The 22,306-nt window shown below is 39.2% G+C and overlaps 1 protein-coding gene across 1 annotated transcript in view; it reads left to right on the top strand.

Annotated features, from left to right (window-relative positions):
• Positions 1-893: 893 nt before the first annotated feature.
• st6galnac3 (ST6 (alpha-N-acetyl-neuraminyl-2,3-beta-galactosyl-1,3)-N-acetylgalactosaminide alpha-2,6-sialyltransferase 3) overlaps positions 894-22,306 on the top strand; it is a 68,985-nt gene continuing 47,572 nt past the window's right edge. Inside the window, exon 1 of the mRNA XM_078264927.1 lies at positions 894-1,099. Coding sequence (XP_078121053.1) covers positions 1,082-1,099 — 18 coding nt within the window. The 5' untranslated portion in view covers positions 894-1,081. The remainder of the gene's footprint in view (positions 1,100-22,306) is intronic.

The raw sequence follows: 22,306 nt of genomic DNA, 5'->3' as shown, positions 1-22,306 counted from the left end.
TTAGAACAAAAGGAATCCTAAATACCTCAAAATAACTTGTTCCACCAAGTTAACATCATGGTCTCATTCATGTTGTCAAGTCAATTTTATTTATAAAGCCCAATATCACAAATTTCCTCAAGGGGCTTTATAGTCTTCACAACATACAACACCCTCTGTCCTTAGACCCTTGATGAAGGAAAACTCCCCAAAAAAACCTTTTTATTGGGGAAAAAATGGAAGAAACCTCAGGAAGACCAACTGAGAAGGGATCCCTCTCTCAGAATGCCCAGACATGCAATAGATGTGTGAGAATAAACCAAGTAAAATGACACTATAGATGATCAGGATGACAAAATTATAGATAAATTGTAAACGTATAAAGAATGGATCCAGTAGGATGTTAAGTAATTTCTGGGTGTCTCGCAACTTGTCTTGTTTTGCTTTATACAATTATGAAATGTTTGGTATGGAAGTTGGGCCCCCTGGGTGTGAACACCTCCCTTTGTAACTGGATCCTGTAATTTCTAACAGAGATCCCAGACAGTGCATCGGGGATCACATCCACAGCCACCACTCTTTAGCACTGGTGCCCCCCAGTTTTTTTGCACCGGGATCAGGGAAACACATTTTTGTTCCTCAATGTGCTGTACTGCACTGTATATAGATGGACATCTATTTGGAAACTTTTTGTTCCCACTGGTTAAGATTATCTCTTGTTTATTTCACACATTGAAGAAGAAAGATGATGTGTTAACCTGCAGCTTGCCTTCAGTCAGCATGTTGTAAAAGCAGAGGTCAGGAAATCAGTGGCGGCCACGTGACGCAGGCGGAGGCGGGGCTCTGCTTTTTTGCCGGCCAATAGCGTCGCAGCGTCGGTCCAAGTCCAGGCAAGCTCCATGGGGGTGAAAAAACCCGAGAGAGGAGACGAATAACGGTACACTCCAATATATGTGGAGCCGATCCCCGCATTCGCCGCACCACATCGGCGTCTCCTCCTGTGATGCATACATGAATAAATGTGTTTGGAAACGGACGCGGTGAACGGCGTGTTGGGGCTGACGAAAACAAGCGGTCCACCATTGTCTGCGTAGAAATAAGAATGGCCTGGATGTGTAAGGTAAGAGGGGGTTTCTCTCACAAAAAGGGAGGAAAAAACGCACAAGGAGCGCATGACGTGGTTGGCTTTAGTGTGCTATTTAGCAGATGTGAGGTGAAATGTGAGCTGATGGTGGTGATGCTCCGTGGAGGTAATTAATTAACCCTCCTCTGCTTTCTGTCTGCTCGTCTGTTTTTTGCGGGACTCTGAATTTGTGATTTTTGCTCGTGCACACGAAGAAAAGCCAGGCCCTAGTGTTTTGTTTTGTTTTTTTGCATTCAGTCCATGTTTTTGTGTCATTGAAAAGCAGGCCATGCAGCCAGCTGTGTTCATGCCTCATGACATGTTCAGGTGTGCACATGATGTAAGGAGTTTACAACATCCACAGCTGCCTTAACAGATGAGGTGAAAGTTAACAAAAAGTTCCCCAGTAACTCTCACTGTCCTTTTCACCCTTTTCATTTCAGTGTAATTCAATAAATATCAGTAATTTACAGATGTCGACATCACCCACACTGAGGGCTGAACGTGCAGTTGGTCACATACTGTATTTGACACAAAACACACACACGCACACTTGTGCTAGTTAGGGTTTATCGATTAATCTGCCAATTTCATGTCTCAATTTCTCTCCATAAAATAGTGAAACATGTCCATCACAGTTCCCTGCAGTTCAAGGTGACATCTTCAGATTGCTGTCTGAACAACAGTCAGAACACCAAATATATTTAGCTATCCTCATCTTTGAGCAGCTGGAAACATTGAATGACATTCAACATTGATAAGTGACTTAAACAATGCATCAATAGTTGTCTATTCATTTTTTGTCGATCAACAAATCGATTTAACTGATTAATTTCTTGTTTTCTCAATTGTTTGGCTATAAAATGCAAGATAGACCTGTAAATAGTTAAATATATCTATTACAGTTTCCCAGAGTTTAAGGTGACATCTTTAAATAGCTTGTTTTATCCAACCAACAGTCCAAAACCCCAAAATATTAAGTATACAATGATTCTCACATTTGAGAAGTTGAAAACCGCAAATGTTTATTTGCGAATGAAAAATGACTCAAAGGTTTAGTCGATTAGTAAAATTGTTGTCCGTTAGTCAACTAATCTAGGGGAAATTAATAGTTTCACTTTATTATCCATTCATTTCTGGATTTCGCTTGAGAAGTGACTTCAACAACTAATCAATCAGCGAAATGGTTGCTGTTGATCAACTTGCACAAAATTTTTGTCTGACCAACACACAATAAACTGAACGTTGTAAAAACAGTTTCAATAGTTTGCATAACAAATTTTCCTCTTTCCTCATTTTGCAAATGGATTGTGTTGGCAAATCACATAATACTTAGTAAGATTCATAAACACAGTGTGATTCTGATAAGACTTAATAAACGCTAATATTGAATTATCACTATTACTAGTTAAAGATCATCAGCATCATTTCTCTACCTTCAGAAAAATCCACTTGTTTATTTTACTCAGATTGTGCATCACAGTGGACATTCTTTGTTTGGTTTTGTCAGACTTCATGGTTTATCCATATTTTCTTTTAAAGTTAAGCATTTTTATCAATTTAAAGGCACTTTGGTTCCTGTCAATCCTCCACCACCCACAGGAAGAAGAAATGAGTCTCTGTCAACAGCACGTCACTTTGCAAACTCTCAGGCTCATTTTGTTATCTGAGAGATTTTACACTGTTATATTTCAAAAAAAAAAAAAAAAAAAGAACATGTCATTACATGGTACAAATTGCAGAGTGATTTAAGGAAAAGTGAATGCGCTGTAACTGAAACCAGCTCTTTGTTTCTTGTAACATTAGTCAGATGTATAGTGACTATTGGTTACATAGTAGAATTCAAATACCCCCCCATAAAGTGCTGCTGACAAACCACAGCAAGCCTGTCTTTGTCTAGTGTTACACTTCACTCTAGCTTTCTTCTATATTCAACTAGTCAGCTGCTAACTCAGCTTATTTAGTCAACTTGTTTTTACTATTTGATATTTACAAGTGCATATGCAGCAGTTTCTTAGTGTTTCATGGTGTGTCCCTGCTTTTCTGCTGAAATAGCCCTCCGTGATTCTTAGCAATAAATGGATGTAGCGTATGAGGAGATGGATGAAGTGATGATGGGTGGATGAACTAATGTATCTACTCAGCCTACTACCTCAGCCAAAACTAGGGCTGTCAGCATTAACGCGTTAATCGCGATGCGATTAAGGGCCGAGCATAATGCATTGTTTTTTTTAATCGTATTAATCGCAGGCCGGCATTTATTAATTTATTTTCACTTCACTCGGCTTTGCGTCGTGCCTAACAGGCTACTATTTTGCCATACTTCCTCGTAACACATCCTGCTGCTGCAGGAATAGCAATGCGGATTTCGGTGCCTCATTCTGGTGCCACTGATATGCCTGCACTTCTCTCTGATGCTCTGAAACAGACGTTACAGGCAAACATTGTTGCACGTGACGCAAGTTAACACTATACTCGACAGCAGCTAACGTTAGCCTACCGCTAGCTAGTAGCTGGATTAAACACGGTTACAATGCTGACAGCTAACGCTAAACGGTGTAAAGTTTGTCTGTATTTCACTGTAGAGGATTCCGACACCGGGACATAACAATCTGCAGCTGCTGTCATTGAACGCACACAGACGGTGCGTTCAATGAAACTGGTAATTTACAACGTCGTGGTGCATTCAAAGTTGTTGTTAAATGCCCTTTTCCCATCTGGTGGTCGTTATTGTCATTCAACAGCTATTTACTAGTGAAATAAGTTATTGTTAAAGTGATTACATTATTATTAAACATTTAATTTTGACGATATGGCCTTAGCAATAAACAAGCCATTCTTTAATGTCGCCAACTGTTTAGTACCCTTCTTTTTTTTAACTTTCTTAAAAAGTATCGGTTCAGGCACCGTTGAGGCACCGGTACCGTTTTAAAAGTACCGCTTTAGCACCGGTATCCAAACCAAACAATACCCAACCCTAATATTGACTCTAGATTCAAATGTGTGACTAGATTAAATAAATAATAAACAAATACAAATCTTAAAATCAAGTTCATAAAGTCATTTTCTTTGCATTCGTTTGATTCCCAATCAAGATACACTGGTAAGAATTGCTTTCCATTGTTAATATGTACTTAAAAACAGTTCTGAAATGCAAAATAATAGAATTTTAATCATGTGATAAAACGTGATTAATCATGATTAACTATAGAAATTCAACGATTAATCGCGATTAAGAAAATGTAATCGTTTGACAGCCCTAGTAAAAACCTTTTTCCGTTTCCACTCAGATTTTATATGCACATAAAAACAGGTGGATGGATTCAGATTCTGATCAACTATGGATGGAAATGCAAATAAAATAAATTTAAATAAAATCACCTGGGCCGATATTAGGTAATTGCAGACATATCAGTATTGGCATACATTCCGGCCTATAATAAACGGGAAGTTGCCATCTAGAAATCCCAAAGACACGTTTGAGGTACTTTGACGAGCTCCACAGAGCTCTTACAAGTTTATTTTCAACTGTAAAATGTTGCACTCATTACAAATCTTGGTCACAATTCTTTCATTTAACTTAATTACAGTTTTTTTCAACTGCTTACACACAAAATCTTTTCATGTCACACGATTTTTGAAACCTCTCACTCAAATTACACAGCAAATCTCCAAAACCATAAGCTATTTCTCAGCCTTTCAATCAGTTTTCAATTGCATAAAACACTTTTTTCAAAACACGACACACAATTCTCTACGTAAGACAAAAAAATCTAACAGGAAGTGACTTGCTTTCCTTTTCTAAACACAACCAATCAAAATGCTACACTTATTTACAAGGGCACACACACACACACACACACACACACACACTCCTCAGATGTGCAAACACATTATGTCATAACTGATCACTAACCAAACACTGCTTTAGTATAGGCCTATACATAGGTCAAAGGGCAGATTACCTGTTTTGAACAATGGATACCAACAATAGACAGAGAGCAAGGGGAGTAGGAGGGAGAGACGGGACAACAACGAGGAGGAGGAGTAGGGAAGAAGAGGAAGGAGAGCCATCTCTGATGAGATCATGGCCACACTTATTCATCATGTGATCAACCACGGATTGACCATGAGAAAAGCCCATCTTGAGTAGCTTTACAATGACGTCCATACTGCATGCAACTATGTAATGACTACTTTAACATTACAAATAAATCAGTTGTTTGTGCGTGTTTGTGTAAGCAGTTGGAAAAAACTAACGGGTCCTCATAAAGAAATTGTGGCTTATGCCTTTAAAATGATTCAGTGTGTCTACTTGTGACCTTTTGCCACAAGTTTACTTAAAACTACTTACTTCACAACTTACGGACACGTTTGTCTCTAAGTTGTGAAAACATCCACCTAAGAGTCATTTTCTCTGAATTTTCTGTGAAAATTGAGTGCTGAAGAGCTAAAATCCAACCCTTACAAAAGGTACCCTACAAAAAAAGCAAAGTTTAGAACTTTGTATTCTCTTCTTCCTGTCCCTCATGTCAGATTTATGTTGGGACACCTTTGAGGGGTCCCAAACCCTAAGTTGGGAACAACTGGGTCATGCTATGTTATGTGTATGTTTAAAAAGCAGAATATGGGCAGATTTATTGTCTATGTTAGGTTAATAAACAAAAAGTGTTCAAACAGCAAAGAAAACAACCTAGGGGTCGGGCCCTTCCGAAAGGGTCACAAAATAAGATAATTGATGGGGTGTAAAAGAAGTTAACATTACTTTCACCACTGTGTTCAGGTGCATGAGAGGATGCATTTCTTAAAGCCACCAGGTGTTGTTAAAGACACTGAGAACTGTTTGACTCACAGTCTGCTACTTAGTTCATGTTTATAATTGGTGAGCAAGGCCTGCAGAGAGAACTCTGCCGTGCAGGGTTCCGTCTTTGTTAGCTTTTGTTTTAATTGGAGTGAGTTCATCCGTGACGAACTATGCTTGAGCTGGGAAAGGCTGCGGCTGTTGTCCTCCATCAAAACAGTTCAGGATGGGCTCTCTGTTGCATCTCATGGAAAGATGGTGATGCTGCTGTTACTCCTAACTACATTTGGCAGAACAAGGCCAGTTAAGCAAGTTTTTGTGATTGGTTCATGTGGGTACACGCAAGCAGAAAGCACACAAAGAAGATTTCAAATATTTCAAATAATTAATGCAAGCACACACAAACTCGTTTTGTGTGCGGAGAGGTGTTTAACAGCTACTGGGAATGCAGTAAGTGTCCCAGTTCTTTTAAGAGTTTCAGGGATGAATGGCACTTCTCTATGTTCCCCTTGTCTCATGTGATTTGTGTTACAGCAGAAGGCAGGCTGATAAGAAGTGCCCCGCCACAGTTTTAGAGAGAGCGCAGGGCACTGGCAGGATGTTGAACGAGGATCCGGTTTATATTCAACGTGTTATCAAATCCGTGCTCAGATTTCACTTTGTCTCCTTTTATCGGTTTTTCTTGTTGAGTGGGAAGTTTACATGAGATTTTCCATTGTTTTAAAGTTAGCTATCTGGCTGCACAGGGTCCTTAAGGAAAACCTGATTTTCATTTTTAATGACAGTTTGTACAGATCAATTACTAATAGTTTAATAGATTACTTTATGAAATACTGATACTACTTTTTAAATTTGTAAGTTAGAAACTGGGTCTCCATTTCATAGTCTGTCCACCAGAGTGCGCTGACAGGTTTATTTTTAATGAAATGCACAGTATGTGTCTTTTTAACAATTTAAATAAAAAATCAAAGGGGTCTTTATTAAAACCGTTCAGGTTATGTGTTAATGTTTTTTAAAAATTACTAATTACGATACTGATGGATCAGTTTTAAAGTTTTAAACTCACAAATACTGGCAATAGCTTCAAAAATCCAGTATCAGGGTGAATGGGTTTTTGACAGTCTGGTCATTTGCCATCATCACAACTGAATGAATGGGATCCCTCTTCTGTTGCTCCTTCTGAGGTTTATTAAATCTTTTCCCTGTAAAAGTTTTTTTGGGGGGGGGAGTTTTTCCTTATCTGAATCAAGGTCATATGCTGTACAGATTGTAAAGCCCCTTGAGGCAAATTTGTGATTTAACAAATTAACCAACAGCTATTAATGTGTCGTTTCAATGCTCTGAGCAATAAAACACAACACATCTTCTTTGTAGCGTCCATGTTTCCACATTTCAACGACTTAAAGTTGATGAACACAACGAAGTCGGAAGAACGACTTCCCATCTTGGGAAATGGGACCCAGATTCTTATAGATAAGATTCTTTTTTGGGCATTTTTAGGCCTTTATTTGCAGGACAGGGGAGAGAGGGAGGAATGACATGCAGCAATAGGCTGCAGGTCGGAATTGAACCCACGGTTGTTGCAGTAAGGACTGAGCCTTTGTACATAGGGCCGCGCTCAACCAGGTGAGCTACCCAGATCGCCCCAAAAATTCTGTTTAACTAGCTATACTTTTCTCCTGAGTGAATGACCTAAACAAAAGTCTTTGTCTTGCGGCTTCGCTGTTGCCATCCATTCTCTAAAACCCCTTTTGAGCCGACAGGGTACCATTTAAGCGTGTGGCTTCTTTATCATGGTAATGTAACCTACATCTGTTGTGCAAACACACACATACACACACACTGCTGCAGAAGAACCCAGTGCAAGGATTAGTTTATTCACAGTGGTAACCAAGGGTGATAACCTCGCTCCAAATCTGGCATTAATCCAGCGGTAGTCAAAGTAACTGGGCCAGCAGAACTATCGTTTAAACCAGAAATCTTATCAACATCTGGCAAGACTTGAGGCTTTACTTGATCTCACTATGTGTCACTGGTCATGTTGGTCAGATAGTCTCTAATTCTGGGTGGCTTAATCATATGCCGCTCCACCAGTTTAAGGTGCTTGAACTCTGCTGCCAGTGCTGGTCATTTTCTTAGCTGTTTTTTTCTTTGAGTGCGTTCCCAAAATAAAAAGAAAAGATATGGCAGCCTACAAATTAAGTTCCACTGGGTGATTGCAGTCACGGTCAGCAGCGTAATTACATGTCACTCACAAAGAACCTCTGGGCCATAACCTCTATTATTACTGTATACGCACTCACAAAGGAGCCTTTTGAAGCTGTAATGTCAAGGCTCGACAGTAACAGTTGCCAGGTTGCCATTGGCAACCATTTTAAGAAATTGGCAACCAATTCTTGGACTTTGGTTGCACTCAGTGGCAGCAACTTTTTAACATGTAAAAAATAGGGACAGCAAAACGTGTGACTTGCTGGATTATTTTTTGAGGAATCTGTGAAAAACATGACAACAGCTGCACTACTGGTATTTTTTATACCAGGGATTTAAAGGTGCAGTAGGCAAGACTTTCTGTCATATTTTCTGAAACTGACCCTATGTTCCAGTAGAAGTACATGAAGCAGGTAAAAAAATCTGGCTCCTCTGGCATCACCTACAGCCTGTAGTGTATTTGTACCACTGCTCATGCACACGCATTCATTCTCCCTTGTGGGGGGAGGGGCTTAGGAGACCATTTTGGGCTTTAGCGGAAAGGGGGGAGGGACTGAGAAGTTGTCGATGTTCAAATTCTTTGGCTAAGTCCTAGATCTTCACAATCCTACCTACGGCACCTTTAATGTGGACACGTTGACTGATAATACTTAAGATTCTTTTATGTCACGTTTTCATTATTAACCTGACCTATAACTGCATAGTATCTTAATTACTCAAATTATAAGGTGACTAAAAATGGCATTCACATTTTAAGTTAGTGTTGAACCCTGTCAAGGTTGAAGTTTTATACTTTAATTACACTTAAACAAAAGGGCAATAGTCATGAAGTAAATAAAAAAAAGTGCTGTTGTTAATATGCCTTTGTTTCTCCAGATATCTGGAGAAAGTGCAAACAATCAATGCAGTAGAACATTTAGCTGTATTTTTGTTTAAAAATGCCATATAGCTTGGCCCTCATTACTCTCGCATTGCCAGCCCTATCTCCTAGTTCCTGCCTGTTATTCTTACAAAATTGGCTTTAGAGGTTATTTTGGGTAGAAAAAACAATACTGTAGATGTATTTTGGTTATGCGCATTATTCCTTTTTTGATATTTGATTAATTGCTAGAGTCTATAATTTATTTTTTTCTTTCCTGAGAAACAGTTTTTTAATCACAAAGATTAGATTTTCAGTTGTCCGGAATCTTATAAATCATTTCAAGCTTCTTCCTACACCATTGGGGATGTTTTGACTTCTTTTGAGGTCCAACAATCTACTTTCAAAAGAGCAGTTCCAACCTTTAGTAAAGGTAAAAACAGACCAAATGCCTCCACATGACCAATGTTTAGGTGAAAAGCATGCACACTGTAGGTGAACTTTGGGACCAAATGGTGCATTTTGGTGATTTGGTGTCAACATTTTGTTGTTGATACTACAGTAGATTACTGCATGGACTAGGACTGCGACTACTGATTAATATGGTGATTATACTCTTGATTAATCATTTAGTGTATGAAATGTAAAAAAAAAAAGAAATGTCTTCAATTTGCTTGTTTTATCCATCCAACAGTCCAAAACCTAAAGATATTAAATTATTGTCATATATGCAGCAAGTCAACCTATTAGAGAAGCTTAAACCAGAGAATATTTGTCATTTTTGCTTGAAAATGACTGAACCAATGAATCGTCAATAAGCTTTGGACTGTTGACTGGGCTTTAGTGAATTGTAATGGGTATTTTATACAGCTTTCTAATGTAGACCAAATAACTAATTGAGAAAATGATAATGGAAATAATCGTTATTTTCAGCCCTAATCAAAATAACTGTTGATTAATTTACTTATGTTGGTACACAGTTTCCTTTACTTTTCTATTCTGTGTTTTTCTTTCCTGGGGTAATTTCCAAGTGCTTCATCACACATTTCTGGACAGTTTTATCTACTTTTAGGAGCATGTATGTCCTCTGTTTGTGTTCATTTCCTAACATGAAGTAGTTAAAGAGTCATACAGCTCGCCGCCAGTTGGACTCATTTGAGCGTGTTGCACTATTGCTGGATTACATTTGGCAAATGTTGTTGGCAAGGCCTAAATGCCCATTGGCACAGGGGCAAGCCAAAGCCCCAGAAGAGACCAATCAGTAGAGGCCCTGTTTGATAAGGAGTTATGCTCTCCGTAGACTTGGATGTGGCTTAGAAGTGCCATCCAAATGATACAAAAAGAAGTCATACAGAATCAAAAGGGGCAGCAGGAGGCGTCAGAGTAGGAAAATTGTGGTTTAAGTATTTGCCTTGCTGAAGTGTCCTAAAGCAAAAGCCTGAACCCTATTTATTATCCAGGTGCTTGTTTTTTACGTGACCCTGACCTTTAAGCTGCATGTAGGAAAGGGCAAGTAAAATCCTTCTTTGCGGTATAAATTTAGTATCATAGTTTTATGAAATCCTGTTGCTCACAAACTTAGTCTTACCCCACAAGGTGGCAAGATCACGCGTTACCCTGAATAATGGCTGATTTTGTGCAGCTCGCCTTAAGCTTTCTGCACTCTGCTCTTCAACCGAGCCTCTGAGCGAGCAGAACATCTCTGTAATTGCATTAGTGTTGTCCAACTGTGCCACGCCCGCTCTCTCTCCCTCCTGTTTTTCATCCTATCGCAGAATTTGCAGACAACATTAGATATCTTTGACAGACATCCTGGCTTTGATTCTCTTTCCTCTGTCTCTTTCTCTTTTATAAAAGTGTCAATGGGAGCCACGTCTGGTCATAGTATACAGTAGGTTTCTTCCTGAAGGCTCTTGACCAAGCCAGCTAATAAAAGGCTTCAATGCCACTATTATTATCCCCAGTGGAAACCCGGCAGTGCTCTGGGCACCAGCATCAGGAGGCTGATTGCCTTTGTGAACTGAAGAGGTTAGAAGACACTAATATAGCCTGGCGGTTAAGTGAGGGCATTAAATAAAGTGTAGTCAATTTTGTTAATGAAATATAATCCCCTGTCTGCTTTTATGCTCACCTGTGCCCTGGAACTTTCTGTTGTCGTGGTTGTTAGGAGAAGAGGAAATGGGCAGCGGTTCAAAATGCCACAGTGTACTCTGGGTAATGTTGTATCTGCTCACTGGGCTGTTGTTTTGTGAGGAATCTGCACTGCTGTGTGTGTCGAGTCACATTGTTGTGTTTGGGGTTTTCACGGCTGGTTTTGTGGTTGTTTTATCTGACCAGATTTGATCTGACACTGCTACAGCCTCCCCATCCTTAACACAAACACACACACGCACACACACACATTGAAGGCCACTCTCTCCTACCCCTGGGTTTTGCCAACACAGTGCAGCAGCACCACAAAGGCTTTGATAGAATAGACTATGCAAACTTTATTGTTGTTTTCCAGAATGAACACCTGCGTGTGCCACATAGCGAAGCTGTTTGGTGGCCGTCGATTCACCTGGTTGGTTTGTTTATTGTGTGCAACAGCTGCTTCACTTAAAATTCACAATGTTGTTGTCCGAGCTCTCGGAGAACATGCACAATCTAAAGAGGATTAACCAAAAACAAAAAGCTGCACTGGTAAATTGTTTGAATGCTTCTGTGAACAAAGAGGATTCAGTTTTTCAGATTTTCTCTCTCTCAATAAAAACTCCATGAATTTTCAGAGTGAGACTTAAATTTAAATAAATCTTAAATGCAACACATCCTTTATCCGATCCAACATATACAATTTTTTCAGCGGCTCAGGAAAATAAGAGCAAATTCCTCCACATCTGTCTTATGCTTGGCCCTGATCGCCATGTATCCAAATCCTGACAGACATTTAGAGAATCATCATGAATCATTAGTCCAGGATAGGGTGTATCTAACAATATTTTTCCACTTGCAGTCTGCTGATTATTCTTTTAAAGGGATTCTTTGCCAATTTTAAACTAGCTCTGTGTCATGGATGTGTGGACAGTGTGTGCAGATGAACGTTGTCTGGCTTGGAGCAGCGGAGGTCTGCCTGCGATCTGCTGCTATGCTTCGCGGGGAGCTCCATGCACTGGCTCCACAGAGGGAAGTCAAACATCGTTCATCTGCACACACTGCCCACACTGCCATGACACAGAGGTGGATTTAACTCTGCAAAATATCTCACTAAGTAGCCCATTTATTGTTTAGTTTATGAAACATTAAAAAATGGTTAAGAAATCCCTTAGTCTTAAACCCAAAGAAACCCCCCAAAAATTTAATTTACTATCATATATGACACAAAAAGCAGAACATTCTCAGATTTGAGAAGCTGGAACCAGAAAATGTTGATTAATTAAGGCTCAAAATAGGTGCCTCAACATGAGGAGTATTACTGAAAACGGTTAAATAATCTGCTCTTTTGCTCTGGAATCTGGAGGGTGAAAAAAAGTAACAGCCTGGAGATTGTGGGCCATGGAGTTATGTATGCCGATATATCGACCGATACTTGCAGATAGTTGGTATTGGTGTATATATAGCTAGTAAGTAATAGAAGTAATAATTGCAGTAGAGAAATGGCATACTCGGGTTGCGGTAATTTACAATGTATCCACACATAGTTTTATCCACCAGAGATCACTGACAAGCTGGTTTTTACACTGTAAAACGTCCCTCTCAGCATCAGGGGACAAAAAAGGGACTAAAATTGAGGATAGCACAGCCTTTGCTGCTTTGATTTTGACCTTTCTGGTTTTTAAATCTGTCTCTTGCTAATCCTCCAACTTTATGTCCTGCAAATAATCTGTTAATTACCATTTCAATTGATCAATTAATTGCTTGGCCTATGAAATGTCAGAAAACAGAAAAAATACCAATCACATTTTTTGAAAGCCCAAAGTGATGTCTTCAAATATTTTTTTTTACCAACCAACAGTCCAAAACCCCAAAATATTTAATTAGCTATCACATAAGATAACATTCTTCTTCCTCTTCTGCTGCATTAAATAACTGAGCGGTGTTTTGTTGTAAAAACATCTCTCAACTAACAAGTAGTTGAAGAAGATGCAAGTAACCTTCACCAGTTTGAACAATGCATTTGTAACCTCAAGGTATCTCAGTCATCATCCCTCTGAGGGCTGAGCACCAAACAGGACAAATTCCTTTTTATCACTGAGCCACTTGAAAATTCAGCGAGCATTGCTGCTTTCTGTCTCCGGCAGCCTTGAGGACAAGTTTCTTAGCCGGACACATTTCTTTAACAAATTACACCTTTAGGAAAGTCTCGAGAGGCCGGACATCTGTTTAGTCAAGTGGAGAAAAAAAATTGGCGACACTGTTTGATCCCCTTGTCCTGCAGATGATGTACTGCATCTGTCTGTCTAATCCTTTCCGATTGTCAGATGTCTGTGTAGTTTGCGTTGGTGATATATAAATACATACTCAAATTTCTCTGTGTGAGCAGTCATGCTGTGTGTAATCACTACCAATAGGATGAGGCTTTATTATGGAATTATGGAGGGATACCATTGAGTTTCAGGGGAAATATCAGTTGCTAAATGTCAGTAATCCTGTGCTGGCATTTGGCAAATTGAAATGGATTTTCTCTGGTCGATGTTTTTCTCAACAGGCACACCCCCCCCACCCCTCTTCGCCCTTCAAACACAAAGAAACAGGGGGAATAATTGCTATTCTGCTGTAAAGTACTCAAATCAAAATTGTGTGTGCAGCATCTTCTCTCTATTGCATTTTATTTTTGTCAGGTTGTGGTAGATGGCAAGCAGCAGATTCATTACTATACGGTATCTTTGTCCTTGGCTGGCAGTGCGGTCTCCTCTGCCCGTCGGCCATCTGTGACCAAAAGAGCCAGCTACTTAAAGAGAGAGAAACTCAGATATTACAGCAGGATCAAGCTAAATGGCTCTAGTCATAAATGAGTGGCAGAAGTCATTTTCTGTGATTGGCTGAATGCCTCAAGACATTCTGGCTCAATGTTCTCTCTAAATATAACCCTCGACAATAGAAGTTATAGATATTATAGAAGAGGGAACATGCTTTTTTTTTTTTGCCCATAAAGCAGGTGGTCTGAGACATGCAGCTACTGTGTCTTTATAGCCAGGCTGTCCCTGTCTTCACGCTGTGTTTGTTTATTACCGGCCACGACGGCGTGTTTTCACCTTGTGAGTCTGTGTGTGTGTCATCATGGCAAAATGTGGTCCTGGCGACATACTGTAGGGGAGCTACCAAGAGGCGGATTTGAGTACCTTGCCAGGTGTTTATATTTTTGTCTGTCTGCAGCCAGATTTTGAAACTAAACTTTACAGATGTGTAGTTGAGTCCAAAATGAAGGCAGAGTTCGAAGATGGGTGTGGTCGGAGCAAGGGCGGCGGAAGTAGGGGGGTAGAAAGTAGGGCCATTGGCCCTCTCACTATATACGCCCCTGGCCCGATTGGCTCAAGATAGCCTCCAGTTTTTTTTATCATTTGAGTTACAGTTTAATACTTTAACCAAGTTAACAACCATACATAAAGCAGCTCAACAAGAATTAAAAAAGAAACTTTATTGGAAAAAAAAGTGACGTAAAAAATTTGAAAACGGTTACAATCACACATTACAATAGTAATAAACAATACAAAGACCACAGGTTCTGTGCAAAGTCAAACTAAACAAAGACACATTTAAATGTAAATTAGCTTTTACATTGTTACAAATGCTGTGTTCAAAGTTTACAATCTCTTCTGCTCAGATGAAACCTGTTTCATCTTTGTACAGTCTAAAATATTGTCACCCAGCAGCTGCTGCTGAGCAGCTGATATTGTGACATTTATAATTTGACCATTTCTAGTCAAGTCATATTGCCCCAAAATCAGAGGGCTGTATACAATATACGGTACCGTCTATCCTCAGACTAGGAAAGTGTGATATTGCCTTAAAATGTATATAATTTATATTAATATAAAACAAGTTTTTTTATTTCCCAGAGCCAAGGTGACACCTTCAAATGTTTTGTCCGACCAACAGTCCAAAACCCAGCAAATCCTCACATTTGAGAAATGAGCTAGAACCAACAAATGTTTGGTGACATGATGACTGCTGCTGTGTTTTGTGGATTACATGTACGTTATCAACCTGAGACTTATTACCAAATGAAACAAAGAACCCCATCCAGGGAGAAACAGTAGTTTTAAGGGCTGTGAGGAAGAAATCGACAATGATGTAAATCTCTCCACACAGCAGAAAGTATTTTTTTACAGCAGAATAACTCACAGTCAAACCTAAAGTCTCAATATGCTTTGTTTCTGACAGGTAGACTCATTCTGCTCACACAGATATGCAGCTTCTTGGCTTCTCAAAGAACAGATTTTTTTTCCTTCACTTTCACAAATTCTTCACTTTCTCAAGTGAGCGAGCAGCAGCCTACGCAGCAGAGCATAGAGCTTCTCCAAACTGTTTCTGTGAACATATGGTGGTGTTTTTTTCCCCCTCATCCCAAAAGTTTTCTGGATCCAGAAGGGGAAGTGAATATTGTAGAGTGTTTAATCCTTTATACTTGTGGGGATTATGTTCCATTTGATATCAGATATGCATTAGTCAAATGGGTTTTGACTGCTTTCCAGTCACGCATACAAGTACACGTGTGAAGATACACACACACACACACACACACACACACACACACACACACACACACACATATATACACACATATACACACACACACATACACATCTACTGATTAAGACAGGGATTTTCAGTATTGATGTTTGTAGGTGTGATAAAAAGGGTGTTTCCTCCTTATTGTTGCCCTCTGCAGAGTCTCATCAACATAAAAGCAAACAGGTTATTTTTTGGGCCGGATTAAGATTCTCTGTGATGCTCTGGACTATAATGATGCAGTATCATGCCAACAGAACAGATTAGTGTTTATTTGACCTGGATTGAAGGATTTTCTTTTCATATGTCACCACTGATAAGGGTGATGCAACGGAAGTAGCATGCACCAAGGGCAGCAGCATCAGGATGTTTTGTTATTGTACTGGAAGAACGAAACATCTGCACAGCACTAAGCGATGATTTAAATAAGGAACTGCAACAGAGAAGAATATCCTACTCCCAGCAGTGGAGGGTTACTAAGTTACTTTTACACTAGTACTGTACTAAAAGTTACAATCTTGAAGGTCTCCGTTTTGTTTTTTTCTTTTTCGTTCATCTTTGGCAATAAGTGGTAATTGCAGGTGTGTTTTTAGACCTCACTTTTCACTCTAGTACTTTACTTAAGTATTTCCATTTTCTGCTACTATACTTTTACCCCCAACCCAAAGATATTCAATTTGTAATGTTAGAAAATCAACAAATTCTCACACTTGAGAAGCTAAAACTACAGAAGGATTGGAAATTTTCCTTCTGATTCAACAAATTGTTGTTTAATTTTCTGCCAAGCGACCAACCAGTCAATCAATCAATCAACCAACACATTTAGCCCACAATATAAAACGTTACACCTTCTTGAGTGTTATGTGCAGTTCACTAACGACTGGTATTTAAATGGAAGGAAACAGAAGTGTCACACATTGTCCACCACTTGTGGTCACTAAATGTTTGTTCCTAAATACTAAAAAACATCAGTGTGCGGGAATTCTGGTTTGTTCTCATTTCAGTTTAAGAGTTTCTTCTGTCATCAATAAATGATGATGTGCAACAATTGGATCTTCCAACATGTAAATTGAACAACTTACAACAAAAAGTGATTTTTGGTGATGGATTATGAGAAATATGTTGGCTAACCAGACTACTGACAAACACTCTGATGGATTGTTTGTATTTGTAGAGTAAACTCATTTCAGTCTTTGCATGTGACTGCTCTGGTTTGTTGGAAACAGCTAATAAATAAACCTCCTGCTGGTGGAATCTTGCTGATTAATGCACTGTAGCAAAATAAAAGGAAGTGAATGTTTCTCCAGAGCAGAGCATTTGTTAGATGAGCTCCACAGATCCTTTTTTAAGATGTAAGGCTGCAGCCGGAGCTCCTCGGGTCCCATCTGGGAGCCACATGCTAGCTGTGTGAGGGGACTGCCCCCTCTGCTGGGCTCTGCAGGGACCAGCAGCAGGCTGCAAACCTCCCAGATGAGCGATGAATTTAGCTGCAGCTCATTCATTCATACGACTGTCCTTCTTTTCCTTTGCATTAGTTCAACTCTACTTCAGTTCATTGATGCAGTGAAATGATGAAAGAAGAAATTGAGAGTGGTGGAATGTAACATTTACTACCATTAAGTACCTTAATGTACTTAACTACAGTTTTGAATTTTAAGTATTTTCATTTTATGGCACTTTATACTTTTACTCCACTACATTTCAGAGGGAAATATTGTACTTTTTACTCCACTACATTTCTTTGCGGTGTTATTTTTTGCATATTTCACAGATTTATTTTTCATACAAAACATATGATGTGCTTCTAAACTTGATGCATGGTCAGTGAAACAAAAATACCACTCTTATCTAGTCATTTTAATGTTTCCAGATACATTTGAAACAAGTTGGTTTTAACACAGGTTGAAAAATAAGGTTTCAAGGACAATAATTGAGATAAATGCAGATTTAACAGCCCAACACTATACAGTGGATAAAATCCGCTAAATCTCGACCAACCACATGATAATAATCCTACAATTTGCAGTATATAACTCTACTCTGTACTTACTAAACAAAAATGTGCCACTGTAATGAGTAAAAACCCAAAAGACTTGTGTAAATAGCTCATGAATTAATTAACTCATACATCTGGGTATATAGCTCATGTATTAAATTGATCATATATAGTCATAAACCTAATATATATGCAATAACATCAAATTGTAGTAATTATTTTGCACAGTTCCTGTGGCTGTCAGAGCTCCTGTGGGTGAAATTTAGAGGGAAATTTGTGCATTACCGTGTTACCAGCAGCAACGAGTCGACCTTCTCCTATACGGGAAAATAATAGTTTGTTATCTCGTACTTGGATGACTTTTGAAGCGAGACCTTTGCTGGGAATATGACAAGAATTTAATAATGTGTCTGGACCTCCAACTCTCAATCTCAAAGAGTGGCTCTTTGTTTACGCTCCTGTCTTATTCCCCAGAACAGCACTAAGGCTTTAAAAAGAGGGGAGGAGGAAGAGTGAGAGAAAGACTCCGTAAATATTTTCTCAAACACCTTAATTGAAATTGGATTTTAACTGCTCACTGGACCGTGGTGGTAAGAATCAGGTGCCAGGGAGCTAGCGTTTTTGCATTGCAAATGTAATTTTCGTTTTGTTTCCCCATTGCCCAGGAGGCACTTGAAAATAGCTTCCAGATATGTTTTTTTTATGAGCCATTTTATTCAGGTTGAGCCTCTCATTATTCCAATGCCCATCGCGATTAGCTTTTTGGATTGAACTACAGTGTGGTCCTGTTGTTTACTGAGCAGGAGCGTTAGTCTTTGTGGGAAAATGTATTCTCTTCATGCCCAGATAGAGCCTGATGGAGGTGAAATTTGGATTGCACAATATGCATAGGGAAATAAACAGCTAATGTGCTTTGAGTTTTCATTCATCACACAAGTCGATGGGGCACTTGTTGTTTATTATTCTGTAATTTCATATGTATTGCCTGTTCGGTTTACATAGGGGAATGCTGTAGTGATTGATACAGAAAGTAATGTTTAGATATTTATTTACGCCTGTAGATACCAAACACTGAGCAGTCACATGCTCATACTGAACATGTTATTGCCAGTGGTGAAGGAAGTAGTTTACTTTACTTAGTAAAAATAACCACCCTGTAAAAAAAATATCCTGCTTTGAAAATATTACTTTAAGGCAGGTTTGGTAACTATTTCCAATATACACTTTATATATATATATATATATATATATATATATATATATATATATATATATAATATATATATATATATATATATATATATATATATATATATATATATATATATATATATATATATATATATATATATATATATACCTAGCTTAGTAAAGAGGAGCGCTGTTGAGACATTTTCAAAAACGTGGCAAAAAAATGGCTGCAGCTGATGTAGAACTTCTATTGAAGTACTATTTTCAAATTCTGATGGCAAAAAGGGCAACACTGGTTCACAGACACATTGATGCTACACCGTCCCAGCTCATCACTGTAGACCGTTTACATTTGTCCGTTCCTCAGGGCAACATCATGTTTCTTTACTGCCATCAGTTGTAGGTCTATCCAATCATGTCCAAAGGCATTTTGGGCTGTGGCCATTGATAATTGAAATGGATAATTGGAAATTGAAGATTAACTAAGAGGTTCCAGACTAACGTGCATTTGCAATTTGGTCTGCTGATGTCAGGCTATATTTTTACATTAACAATGTGAATGGCGTGGATGACTTCCTATGGAAGTCGCTTTGGACAAAAGTGTCAGCTAAATGACATACAATGTAATGAAAACAATGTGAAAGGGGTCGCTCGTAGTAATAAACTTACAAAGAATTATCACATGAATCAGCAGCTCCCCTCGGCTTTACAGAGCTTTATAGTTAGTTTCAGCTCATTGGTTAGCTATTCTGGTCCCCAACTTTACTGTTTTAGTGTCGTTTCCAGCTGCTGTTTTCAGAGAAAAAGCTCTTTTAAACCCACAGTACACTAACTGCTCAGCACCAAACAGCAGACGGACAAAGTTATCAACAGGTGAACATAGTGCAGCATTTAGCAGCTAAAGAGAAATATATTTTTTTAGGAGTTGGTAGAGACCAACAAGTAGAGCTAAAAGAAGAGTGAATATTGAACTTACATTCATCATGTGGTCACAAATACGACCCCAAATGAATCATGAATGTTGCTCCATAACTGCTGGATGTGTAAATAAGCAACTGTTTGCTAATAGGTTCACCACATCAACTTAAAAGGTGATATGTCAATGTTGAAAAAAATCAGTTCTTTAAGGTTTAAATGCAGTACATAAATAAATGTATTAAGCATACATTCCACCGCTTGCTATTTCTCAATTTCTGCACAACTGATGCTTCAATTACAAGGTGGCCATCAATACCCTGTCTGCCAGTTTTTCCTCCTATAGGTAATCTGGTCACACAGGCTCACTGCAGGAGAGACTGGTGAAAGATTATGGCTCTCTCGTGTCCCGGGTCCCAATGATCCCACTCAGTCTGTCTGCGAACTGAGATCAATACCTCCTGGGTATGTTTTAGCACTTTTAAAAATAGCCCCCTCAAAGCTTTCGGTGGGGGTGGGTTGAATGAAACATCAACGTGCTACAAGAATAAGTGGCACTGGAGTTATGGCTATCATTGTCTGATTTTATGGTCGCAAACAAGGTTGTTACAGCCACATATGGAGTCATATTCCTCAAGCAAAATGTTTTAACATTAGTCTATATCCTTCACGTTCCACTTCTGGGATTGCTCCAGTGTTGCAGGAAATTCCGCCGGATGTCTTTTCCATTTCCTTCCTTTCTTTGTGTTGGAATTTTAAATTTGGTGGATTTATGTGGTCCCCATTTCGGCCTGTGCTTCCCAACTCCCCTATTGTACTCCTTCCTCAACGACAAGCCTTTCAACTTCTCTGTCAAACAGCTCAACAGGCTGACTCGTGATCGCCCTGATGAATAAATGAACGAGGATAGGAGTTGTGAGTCTTGCACTCAAGCTAGTAAAGGTTCATCACCCCGCTACGCCCCCGCTGAGTCGTCCAATCGCCTCCAGAGTTTGACACATCATTTCCCCTGTGATTTGTGGCCAAATTGAGGTTGAAGGAGACAAAGGAAATTTTCTGTCCTCTTGAAAACGGATGTTGCAGCGCTGCAGACTGAGCTGAGAGTTGTTTCTTTTTTTCCCTCCCGAAGAACCCTCTTGCTTATTAAGGGATTGGTTTCATGCTCCATAATGGACTCCTGATGACTAGCTATTACAGCACATTTTCAGAAAATGGGATGACAGAGAACAGACTGACTGTCCTTTCAGTGATGTCAAGTATTTAGTAAAATACTTGAGCATTTCATATTTGTCCTCCTGTGCTGTGTTATTCAAGATCAAAGGTGAAACTCCTCAGTTTTTGATCAAAGATGGGCAGTAATGCCATGGAATGATAGCGTGATGTAACATACATGCAATCGATAAAATGGGATAGTGCTTGATTGTCAGGGCTGCAAATGGACCAACCCCCCCTCACATGTTTGATCTCGCCTCTGAGAAGCAAAGCCTCCTGCACCTCCCGTGGGACGTTTGATGTTGCAGATCAGAGCGTGTGGTGGTGCAGGCACTTTGGCTGTGGGGGCTTCACCATTACAGCGTGCCATATCCAATCTTCTCACTATCAGATAACTTCAAAGAATCTGCGAAACACCACCTTCCTAAAAATCTGGAGTTTCCCACCGGTGTTGTCTGTTAGATTAGCAGCACGTTATTGAAGTTTCCTGGGGGGAAAAATAAATAAAAAACTTCTCCGATTGTGCCGAAATCTATCATCACCTCAGGCTGCGAGATGTCGTAGCACACCACAGATTTTTTTCATCTCTGTCGGATTCTTTCTCTCTTCTGTGCATTGAGCTTTCCAGCTCTGCCGTGCCAATAGCTTCTCCTCTGTGAGACCTTTCCTCGTCCTCCATCTCTTATACATTATTCATCACTCTCAGCTCTTTCTGCCAAGCCATAATACCTCTTACTACCAGACCATCCTGTTGCTGTTTTGCCATTTATGAAAAATTACGCCTCGTCTGTTACTTTCTTGTTAGAGATGCTGAAGTAGAGTACAATATTTGTGCACAGTGGATGAGATCCCTAATTTTCTGACTTTGATAAAACAAGACTAAGAGTCTATTGCCATGCTAGTTGCTCTGTGAGGCTGGACTTTGAGCTAAATACTCAGCATGGTAACAAGCTCATGACGCTGATGTTTAGCAGGTATAATCTAACCATGTTCACCATCTGTTAGCATGCTAACAATTAAGTACAGCTGAGGTTGATGGGAATGTCATTAGCTTTGCAGGTATTTGGTCATAAACCAAATCTTTGAATCAGTTAAAAGGTTTGACCTAATAATGGCGGTAAATAAAAAAAAATGGTCAAAGTCATAAGAATACATCAGCTGGGAACCATGCATTTCTGTATCATTTGAGCATATTTCACTGAATAAGTAAAAATCTTGACAGGTCAGAAGGTCCCCAAAGTCAGTTGAATTTATCTTCTTGGGACCTTGAATATTTATGACAAACTTCATTCTAATCAATTCTTTAGTTGTCAA

Source organism: Sander vitreus, chromosome 12, assembly GCF_031162955.1.
Source record: "Sander vitreus isolate 19-12246 chromosome 12, sanVit1, whole genome shotgun sequence".
NCBI lineage: Eukaryota > Metazoa > Chordata > Actinopteri > Perciformes > Percidae > Sander > Sander vitreus.
This window is presented reverse-complemented; position numbering and strand designations above follow the sequence as displayed.